The 11,196-nt window shown below is 46.9% G+C and overlaps 1 protein-coding gene across 1 annotated transcript; it reads left to right on the top strand.

Annotated features, from left to right (window-relative positions):
- The first annotated feature begins 2,773 nt into the window (after positions 1–2,773).
- B3GALT5 (beta-1,3-galactosyltransferase 5) lies at positions 2,774–3,709 on the top strand. Its single transcript, XM_063078947.1, has one exon. The coding sequence runs from the start codon at positions 2,774–2,776 to the stop codon at positions 3,707–3,709; it is 936 nt and encodes a 311-aa protein (XP_062935017.1).
- The last annotated feature ends 7,487 nt before the right edge of the window (positions 3,710–11,196 follow it).

The raw sequence follows: 11,196 nt of genomic DNA on the forward strand, positions 1-11,196 counted from the left end.
TCTGTCTCTCTGGAGAACTCTGGCTAATATACCTGGAATGGAGAGTCTGCTAGATTCCATGGCTGTGCTGGCCACACAGTCTGGTCTAGATGTGTTCAGGGCGGAGCTTCCATAGCAGAGGTAGTGCCTGTTCATGCTCTGTTCCAGGTGAGATGAACGCTATGGTTTGAATGTCCCCCCAAAACTCACTGATGCTTGATTCTCACTGTAACAGTGTTAAGAGGGTGGGAAATCAGTCTGTGGTATTTGGAAGGTGGGGACTTTGGGAGGTGATTGGATCATGAGGACTCTGTCCTTGTGAATGGGTTAATCCATTCATAGATTAGTGGGTCATGGTTTAATGGGTTATCAGGATTTGCATGAGTAGTTGCACTGAGTGGGAAGATCCCTTTATCAGGTGAGGAAGAAGCATGTGGATATGCTCCTGCTCAGCCCTCGCCATGTGACACCCTGCATTGCCATGGGACTCTGCAGAGAGTCCCCACCAAGAAGAAAGCCCTCACCAGATATAGTTCCTAGACTGTGGACTTCCTAGCTTCCAAAACTACAAGAAATAAATTCTGTTTCTTAAAAAATTAACCAGTTTCAAGCATCCTGTTATCAGAGACAGAAAATGGACTAATGCAGAAAGAAGCCTCTTTGTGCTAAGGGCTCCACCACCCATGCCGCCTGGGGGGGGTGGGGCAGAACCTGAGGGCACCCCCTGCCCTTTGCAGAAGCACACTGTTCCAGTCTCTAGTCTCCTGACAGTGCTGGGTGCCTCTTCAATTCGCCTGCAGCGGAAGGTTGGATCTCCGGTCCTTTTAACAGAATCAAAGATGCAAATGCTTTGTAAATGGGGATTCTGAGGTGTAACTTCTGGAGGTCGTTTCTTGTTAACTCCACTTTAGACAATAAAAATGTTTCCACTGCCCATGAAAACAAACGACCCCAGGGGGCTTTGGCCAGTTGGGTGTGGCACCTGCTATGGCCCACTGGAATATGATTCCCTGACCAGTGAGAGGCCATCGCTGGAGTAAGATGAGGGTTCATCCCTGAGAATTTAGTTCTGTATGAAGGGTCCTGAGAAAAGGCACCTTGGGGAGGATGAGAACTTAAGGCTTGCTAATGAGGCAACCTGATGAAGAGCAAATTTATCCAAGAAAGGAAGCAAAGTAGAAAAATATCATCTTTCCCTTGCATGTGGTTTTTATGTTTCTCTCCAAAATGTATTGTGGGGTGAATGCAGTTTGCTCCCCCCCCCAAAAAAAACTATACATCCTAGCAGTGCAAATGAACTATCTCACAAAGAAATAAAGAAGTAGAATTCTCTGCATCCTGGAGCACGGTTCAGATGAGTTCTTACCTGCTCTTTGCCTCCTGCAGTGATTTCTGTGGAGTCTTGGATCTCCAGTTGAACAGCAACTCTTGGGGGTACCAAGCAGAACAGGAGCTAGGCTAAGTCTGCTCCAGGAAAAGGGTCCCCAGAGAGTGAGCTGGTTCCAGAAAGCTCCATGGTTATTTCATTTCTTTTATGGTGAATATATTTAGAACAGAATTTTGACTTGATGAAATTTTGAGGCACTCTTTTTCCATCGAAAGAATCAATGCTTTGTTGCCCTCCATTTATTTCTTTTCTTGCTGTCCCTTCTATCTTCTCACCCAGGACAGCGCTTTAAAGAGTCGAGGCTATTTAGTAGAGAATGGATGGATTTCTTCTCTGTGTTAAATTCTTTAAGCATCAACCACAGACTCAGTTATGCAGACAAACTATCTATCTTAACCTATTAGGCCTGAAAGGATTCTCAGATATTTGCACATTATTATTGTGTGGACAGGTAGATTACCAGGTGGGCTTTGTTTGCTTGAGTGGACTCATTTCACAGACAGGAAAAGTGAGGCTTGGGGTGAGGCTCAAATGCTTGCTCGAGGTCACATAAGTAGGTGGCAAAGTAAAATACAGACACAGTAAATTGTGAAGACCTACTGGTACATCATGAGTCATTTAAAGGACGCTATTTTCTTTTCTTTCTAGTGGTTCCCGATGACAGAATCATTATTTCGGTAAACAAACCAAGCGGAGAACCAGATAGTGTGGAACGTTACACGCTGAAAGCTCTTTGAAACCAATTGGCTCTTGGCATCTATCTTGTGGCTTAGCTTTCAAAACAGAGGTTCCTCTTACCCAGCAAAAAGTGAGTTATTCGCTTTCTTAATGTTATGACATTAACATGGGTGATCTGAAACGTGCTGAGAATAGCAGAGATGGGTGGGCAAAAGAGGGAAGAACCAGATAGGAGATTTTAGAAGGTAACCTAAAAAACTAAATAACAGCCGCTGGCAGGGATGGAATTCCAGGGTAGCTGTGCAAACCGGAAAACCAGACTTGCTTCTTTTGGGGTAATGATGGAATGATGCTTAATTAGATCAGAGAAGAGTGCAGAGGGTCCGTAATTTAGATCTAGAACATGTGGTTTCCAATCTTGCAGGGTGTCTTCATCCTGGAGGCCTAGAGGGGCAGAGCTGGAGGATGTAGTGACAGACCTGGTGCCATATCCCATAGACGGGGAATCTGAGAGTCCCATAGGCTAAGGACTGGGTGGCTGCAGAGCCGGGACCAAAGATGCTGGCAGTCCTCTGTGTTTAACTGTTGAGCCACAGCACTCCACTTCTGTACGCAGCGAGACTCCCGAGTTTCTGAAACATGGGTCTCTTCCCCCACTCAGCCCCCAGTGTAAAGCTGAACATACCCTTGTGCTTCTGAGGTCTAATGATCCGATTTTGCTCCTTTCAGATGGCTTACCAGCGGATGAGGTTGCTGTATATCTGCCTTTTGGTTCTGGGGGCCCTTTGTTTGTATTTTAGCATGTACGATCCGTCTCCTTTTAAAGAAGGCTTGTTCGTTTTCAAGAAAGAGTGTGGGGACTTCCTTCAGCTCCCGGATATAGACTGCCGGCAAAACCCCCCCTTCCTTGTCCTGCTGGTGACATCGTCTCACAAGCAGCTGGCTGCTCGCATGGCCATCCGGAAGACGTGGGGGAGAGAAGCGGTTGTGAGGGGAAGACGAGCGAAGACTCTGTTCCTCCTGGGGACCACGGCCAGCCAGGCCGAAAGGCAGGCGGTGGCCGAGGAGAGCCGGCAGCACCGCGACATCATCCAGAAGGACTTTGTGGATGTGTACTACAACTTGACTCTGAAGACCATGATGGGCTTGCAGTGGGTCCACCACTTCTGCCCTCAGGTGGCATTTGTGATGAAGACCGACTCGGACATGTTCGTGAACGTGGAGTACCTGACTGAGCTGCTGCTGAGGAAGAACAGGACGGCCAGGTTTTTCACCGGCTACTTGAAACTGAATGAATTTCCCATCAGGACGAGGTTCAGTAAGTGGTTTGTCAGTAAGTATGAGTATCCGTGGGACAAGTACCCGCCTTTTTGCTCGGGCACTGGCTACGTCTTTTCCAGTGACATCGCGAGTCAGGTGTACAACGTGTCTGAGAGCGTCCCCTTCCTTAAGCTGGAAGACGTGTTTGTGGGGCTCTGCCTCCAGAAACTGAACATCAGACCCATGGAGCTGCACTCGGAGCAGACCTTTTTCCCAGAGGGGCTACGCTTTTCTGTGTGCCGCTTTAGGAGAGTCGTGGCCTGCCACTTTGTCAAGCCTCACAATCTCCTGCTGTACTGGCAGGCTCTGGAGGGTTCCCGAGGAGAAGACTGCCCAGCTGTCTGAGGGGAGCCTGGAGGCACATCTGGACGAACTTCAGCTAACCCCCGGTGATGACAGTCATTGGGGTGGGGAGGAAGTGAGGGAGGAAGAGGATGCTTGTTTTTAATGCTCCAAATGAACACTAGGATGTAAACTTGAATGAAGCCACTGGGGGCACCAAGCAGCAGCAGACACCGTCTCTGCAGCACCTGCGCCATTGCACTAAGTGTTTGATACACACCTGCATCTTCTTGTTTCAGGGTCTTTATCCATGAGAAGTGGTGGGTGTGGTCATCCCCATTTTACAGAGAAGGAAACAGCAGCTAGGAGAGATATGGTAACTTGTCCCAAGGCTTGCAGCCAATGATCCTTGGAGCAGGAATGGAAATCGAGCATTCTCAGGACCCAGTCGTCAGCCTCTATCTCAGTCCACCCTGCTGTGCCGCCTCCCATGGGAGAGGACACTGATGATAAAGGCTCGGGGGGAAGCCTTGCTGCTGGTGTCCTTCAGTCCCTTTCTGGAGTCACTTCCACCTTGACTCCTAGGCCTTGTGCTTTTTAGTGCTGAGATTGGGATGAGCAAACTCACCCAGCTCCCTTTGCTCCCTGGGATGGATGTGGCTGAGCCCTGAGTCTGTGTTAGCAGCTGGGTACTCAGCACATCCCAATGCATGTTCCAGAAGATGTGACTGTCGGGCTGCAGGTCTCACCCCCTGAAACACCCAGCTGCAGACAGAAATCCGTTTTTATAAATTCCTAAGTCAGGCTCAGAAACCACTGCCAAGCATGGCCCACTGCAGAGACCGGCCACACTGCTGCCCTTCCAGTGAGCACAGCATCTCCTCCAAGTCTCTCTGCTCTGCGTGTCCTTGTCTTCAATCAATGGGGACAGGTGACTGCCTGGGGAGCACTTGAGGATTTTAAGCACAAACTGAAGGGCAGTTGGGCACAAGGCATGGTCTGTGTAGGATTCTGGGAGCTTTTCTGGGATTTCAGTTGGATCTGAGTCAAGATTCTCTCAAGGACTCCCTCATGCAAAGCACCGAAGTGGGCCTGGTCAGAGGGGTTTCCTTGTGTCCTCTTTCCAAGCCTGATTCAAGCTCATCTTCGTTGAGTTTCTCATTTGGCCAAGGAAGAACTGAGTGTGGTTTGGAGTTTAAGCTTGAATTTTCTTCCCCCAGAGGTTTGTGAGAACCTATTTTTGCAGGGTTGTGTGAAAATGAGGCACTTTGCAGGTGTTTTTGTCCATTTAGCACTGTCATGTGACATGCAAAGTCATCTTGCTCCTGATCATAGGAATGATTGTTTTTTTAGTTTTTACTTTACCTGACTTTACTAAGTACTCAGAGAAAAGGCCTCACATGGTTGCATAATTTACACATGTTGGGCTAAGCTCTTATCTGAACTCAGGAAAAGTTATTTGCTACAGAATGGTTATGACAATGTTAAATTGCAGAAGCCGGCCTGGTATCCTGTCTTACACAGTGTAATGTGCTTGTGTCTGGATCGAGCTGCTTCTTTGTGGGTGTGTTTCTTCATCCTGGCTGCTCTGAATGCACTTGGTCGTTTTCAGAAAAGCCTCCTTCTCAAGTGGAAAAATCAGAGGCTGAGCTAGTTTTTTGAAGCTCAGGTTTGTCAGAGCCACTCCCCTGATTCCATGGGATGGGCTGCCTCTGATTCTGAAGTTAATGGAGTCCTTGGTTTTGACTCAGAGAAGGGAAGTCCTTGGTTTTGACTCCTTGGATGGTGAAGGAGTCTGGCTGTAGGCCTGGGTCTGTACTTAGCTGTGCACCTTGTCTGGTGTGTATTTGTGTGGCCACAGTGGTGAAGGCCGGTTGAGAAAGCTGCCTCTGCGTGAGTGGCTCAGGGTCACAGCCCTTGGCTATAGGGACAAATGAGCATAGACGTGGCCTCCACCCACAGCCTCTGTGTGTTCTTAGAGGATTTCCTGCAAGACACATGGTTTCTTCCACCGTATTTCTTTATACCATGCAGATTTTTTTTTACTCTCTAGGGACAAATCATTTAATGACTCTAGAACTTAAAGGGACTTTAGAGCTCATTCAGTCCCTCCTCCTCTTATGTAGGATGAAATAGAGCTAGAGAGACCCAGAGCCGTGCTGAGACTTCATAGCCATTATGTTGTGGAATGCAGGTTGCAGTGGGTTTCCACCACCCCCACGGGCAGTTCTCAGTCCTGTCTCAGTGAGGCACGGCTGGTCTTTCTCACTCCCTGGACGGATTCTCAGCACGTTCGTCCAAGATGCTTCAGGGTCTTTCTCTTCCCCCCACTGCTGGCTGTACCTTGCGTCCCTAACCTTAACCCTAACCCTAACCCTAACCCTTGCTTGTTGCTTCTTTCCACTCTGGCATTTGGTGCCGGGCTCAGCCTCGGCCCCCTTCTGTCCCTCGACGTGCTCAGTTCTTGGTGGCCTCAGCCTTCTCAGGGTTTTCAACGTCTTCTGTTTTGTTTTCTCCAGCCCAGGACTCTCTCCTGCCCTTCAACCCCAATCTGTTCCATTGCCCACTTGATTTCACGTAATGAGCAAATCCAAAACGGAACTTCTGATGCGCCCCCACCCCCTCCGTCTGCCGCTTCTTGCCTGTCTCAGTCAATGGCCACGGCATCCTTCCTGTGGCTCCAGTAGAAAACCTTGGGGCCATCCCTGACTCCTCTCTCTAGGCTGGTGGCATCAGGAGATACTGTTGGTCCTATCTTCAGATTATAACCAGAAGCCGACCACTTCCACCCCCAGTGCTGCCACCACCTGTCCAAGCCCCTGTCACCTCCTGCCTGCAGGCCTGCAGTAGCCTCCAGCCTCGTCTCTCAGCTTCTGTCCTTGCATTCCTTTGGTCTGTTCCCAGCAGCGTCCGGAGGGATCCTTTGAAACTCTCGTTTGTCTTCTCCAAACCCTCCAGTGGCTTCCCTTCTCTGAGTCAAAACCACATCCTTTGTACCATAGTCTGCCTGTTACTCCCTCATCTCATCCTTTCACAGTCTTCCTGACTCACTCTGGCCTCCTTGCTATTCCCTGAGCAGCAATGCTATTCCAGCCACAGTGGCCTTCTTGCTTGTCCACTCTGGGGCCTTTGCACTGTCTGTTCTCTCTGCTGGGAATGCCCTTTCCTCAGGTATTCTCATGGCTCACTCCTTTGCCTCCTTCAAGTCCTTAGTCAGATGTCACATTCTCATCTACCCTGACCTTCTTATATTAAATTGGAACTCACCCCACCCCCAATCTCCCCTCACCTTATAGTTTTTCCATTGCACTTATCGGTTTCTAACAAAGCATTTAATACTATGTAATTATATTATAATTATAATATTGTTATACAAGGGTACTTCAAAAAGTCCATGGATTCATATCATCTTTTAATTCTACTTTTCCGTGAACTTTTTGAAGTGCCCTTGTAATATATCTTTTTTTTTTTTTTATTGTTTATGTTTCAGTGGACTTAAATGTAAGCTTTGTGTGGGCATAGATCTTTCTCTCTTTTCTTCCCGTATGCACCTTGAATTCTTAGCATGGCTCCTGGCACCTAGCAGATACTCAATACATGTTTGTTGAGTGGAGCTGAATTGATCTTTGTAGAAGGCGGTTTTCAGAAGGGAATAGGTGAATCTAAACTGAAAAGTGAAGGATTTCTAAAACACGGCCAACGCTGTGGTTCCCAGTGTGTCAGTCAGTGGGAAAATGGGTGCGTGTCTATTGACTCTGGGACCTGGGACCTAGAAATGCTGGATAGCAGTGCTCCCTGACTTCATATCTGCCCCTCCTTTCTGTAACAGATGACCTCACACCTTCCAAGGTAGATGGAATCATATAGCGCAGTGACGAGCCATCCTCCAGCCCACACATAGCCAGTCTGTCTCTTCCACACCCCCACGCCCACCCTAGATGCATCCCTCTCTGTCTTTTTTGATGATTATAGAAATTTCCCTCTTTTCCTTAACCATATTCCATTTTTAGTCCCTATTTCCCTCCCCTACACCTCCAGCCTGACACTAAACCAAGTTATTAGGAAGTATAACAGGATTGTGAAAGTGACTTTTCAGTCCGATTGTCTTCTTCAGATAAATAGCTGCTTATACATATGTCTCTTGGGACACTAAAACCTACTATGCCAATATTTGAGGTTATTTTTAAAAACCAGAACTTTGAAAACCAAAATTTTTAAAAACAAAGGACTATCTACTCTCTTGAGCTGTGCAGGTGAATTCTTGATGTGGGGACCTCTAGTTGTTGTCCTGAGGGGATTTAGTTGCTTGTCTTGGTATAGAAGGCAGTTCCCCTGATAAACAAGCCTATTGCGTAGACTTCAAGGACTGTGTTTAATAATACAGACTAAAGTTTAACTAGATACTTCCTAATCGAACTCAGAAACTGTGTCTGTATACTGTGGTATGGAATAAACTATGCCAAGATGACAGCAAATAAAAATTGCAGAACATTTTAATTTTACAAACTGTAATATGTGCCTCTTATTTGATTACTGAAGATTGTTCCCTGGCTGTCCAGTCTCAACGACCTCTGAGATGAATCACATCAGTAACTTGGATGGAAATCCTCATATCGCACCTATTTTTTACAGGCTGCTATCCTGTCCATGGGTCTAATTGCATTATCCTAGACCTCCAGCTCTCCTTTCACAGTCATTTAACTCTTTCTTAAAAAGCTTTGCCTATGTCCTCAACACAGCATATATCTTGGAAGCATCTGTTCATGTCTAATGCAGCCTTGAGCTGGTTCTTCACTTCCTGTTGTCTCTGAGGTTAGCCACCTCAGGCTGCAGGAGGGTCAAGCGTGGCCAAGAGCAGGAATTATCTTTGCTTCAAATGTCATTGCCTGTTTAATAGACATCACAGTGACCTCTGTGTGCAACATTCAATTTGGCCACGCTGTCCTGAGAGCAAGGCTGGTGATTCCCAATCCTGCTGGGCACCTGGCTCTGCTCCAGGTATCCCTAAATGCTGGCAAGGAGTGCTGAAGTGGACTTTTAAAAACAAAACTAATTACTTTTCATTCGAGTTTTTGATCCCCTTGGGTATTTTTGTGCAAAAAATAAAAATTATCCAGATGTTTACTTTGGTTTTAAAAATAATTTATTAAAATTATCTCTTAAGCTTTAAACTTCAGCTAGCAAATATGAAGGAGAGAAGGTGACCCTAGGCATTAGGAGTCACACATATTCCTTGTAGATGTGTGCACACACAACTTTTGTAGTGGCTGCTGGAATTGCTGTAAGTTCAGCTTGTGGAGTTGATCTGCTCTTCTGGGCACAGGCAGCTTCTCTGCACCTCATAGAAACCATGCTGACATATATCCCTGCAAAGCCTCCAGGTTCTAGAGTGGCAGGAGCCATGGAAAATAGGAACTCACTAGATACGGAGGTAACTGGGATACCAGATTACTGCCTACCCTCTGGTGGAGCTGTGGGAAGTGATAGAGGTGAGGAGACCTCGCTTCCAGGGCTGGGTGACCCACGTAAGGAGGCCCCATCCATGTCCCAGCACTATGGCACATCTCAGACATTACTGCTAATGGTTCTGCCTCCTAGTTTGAGCCCTGGCGCCGAAAATTTCTAGCCATGGGGTTGAAGTTCTGTGTGTTGACCTGACTCTTGGTCCGTTCCTTCCTGGTCCTGATTGACCTGGAATTTGGTTCTTTGTCATCTGTGGCATTCCCAAAAACCTACTGTTTAGCCAGGTCCCCTGACCTGCCCTGTCCTGGCCAGCCCCGTCTTGAGGTCACTCAAGCTTCTATCTGACAGCCTGAGCCATGTGTCTGGCTTCAGAACATAAATCCCTTCAGTCCCACCTACTTTCTACCTCTCTGCACCTAAAGCCTTTGCAAAATGAGCTGTGGGTTCCACACTCCAGACTTCAGGCTCTGCCAACATGTGTGCATGTATGTGTGTGAGACAGATCTGAGGCACACTCAGACATATGTGCTTAGTGGCAGTTGGTTTCTGAACTACATTAACCACCTCGCCTGAGTCTGTGAAGGGCATTTAAAGAGCAAGTGATCTTTTGATGCTTGGGATGTAAAGGAACAGGTGCCCTAATGTCCTCTCAGCTGCTGGGGTGAAATTGTGGAGTTTGAGAGGCCTCCCTCTTTCCCCCTTTGCACAACCAGTCGTGCATCTATTACATGACACGCCATACTCTGTATGGTGGAAACAGGAGCTGCAGGGAATGGTCCACAGTCACATCATTCAGAAATATTCCTGAACTACAACTTTCAGGCAGAATGTTTAGAAAGAGTGAAATAAAGTGAAAGAGATCAAACAGCCTACAGAGTATGGAGTGTTTCTACAAGCAGGAACTGTGCAGGCAGTGCTATTTAGAGTCCTCTACACTGATTAGCCTTGATACATAGTTCCAAAAGGAAAAAAGCCAGGCCACAGAAAGCATGGGATCTGCATGCTGAGGCTTTGATAGATTAAATAGTTAACAAGCCCGATTTCATGTAATAGCTGCTGCGCATCCTCATTTTGAAAATAGACGAGACAGTGTTTACATTTCTTCCACGTTTCCCATTCAGAAGTGTCTTAGTCTGTTCTGTTGCTATAATAGCATACCACAGATGGGTAATTTATAAACCATAGAAATGGATTTGGCTCACAGTTCTGGCGGCTGGGAAGTCCAAGAGCAGGGCCTTCGTGCTGTGTCATCCCATGGCAAAAGGTGGAAGGGCAAGAGAGCACATGCGTGTGAGATGAACTCACTTTTATAACAAAGCCCCTCTCTCAATAACTAACCCCTCCCACGATAATGACAATCCATTTGTAAGAGCAGAGCCCTCATGCCTCATGACCTAATCACCTCTTAAAAGTCCCACCTGTCAACACTGTTTCATTGGGGATGAAGTTTCCAACACATGAACTTTGGGGAACACATTCAAAGCATAGAAGGAAGTATTGGCTTTCTTATAACATTTTTTAATGAGTTACTTCTCAGCGTTTGTCATTTCAGGACTGACATTTTAGCAATTTCTGTGGCTGTGTTTCTCTCAGTAGATTGGAAAGTTCTCTCAACCTTGCTCCTCTCTCTGTCCGGATCTCTGGCATGGTACCTGGTGGGAGGAGATACTTGATAATTATCTCTTGAATTCTCAGGGGATTTCACACCAGCAGGGCAGCTCCCATCGCAGTCAAGAATGGTGGGCTGGAAGTGAACTGTAAGTTCCCTTCAGCATGATGAATTCCTGAAGCCTCTCCTATTGATTGCTGTTGCTACTTATTTTTATTTCTGTTTGGTTCTGCATGACTCAGAAATCTGTATGTGAACAATAGGAAACTTTCTCACGGGCTGAGGAGTATTTGAAATAAACTCTCAATTATGTCTCCGGGATGTGGAAGACGCTTACATTCTCAGTGGGGAATGTAGTTCGAGGATTTGTGGCTTGTGGCCAGTGGGAACTTAAAAGCATGAGTTTCTCTCTATTTTCCTGCATTTGAAGTATGACCACCAGGAAAGGACCCCTTGTTCTCAGATTGGCCTTGAAGCT

This window comes from Cynocephalus volans, chromosome 1 (genome assembly GCF_027409185.1).
Source record: "Cynocephalus volans isolate mCynVol1 chromosome 1, mCynVol1.pri, whole genome shotgun sequence".
NCBI lineage: Eukaryota > Metazoa > Chordata > Mammalia > Dermoptera > Cynocephalidae > Cynocephalus > Cynocephalus volans.

What these genes read in the sequence shown, in the direction of transcription:
- B3GALT5 (XM_063078947.1), top strand. Translation starts at nt 2,774, where the DNA reads ATGGCTTACCAGCGGATGAGGTTGCTGTATATCTGCCTTTTGGTTCTG.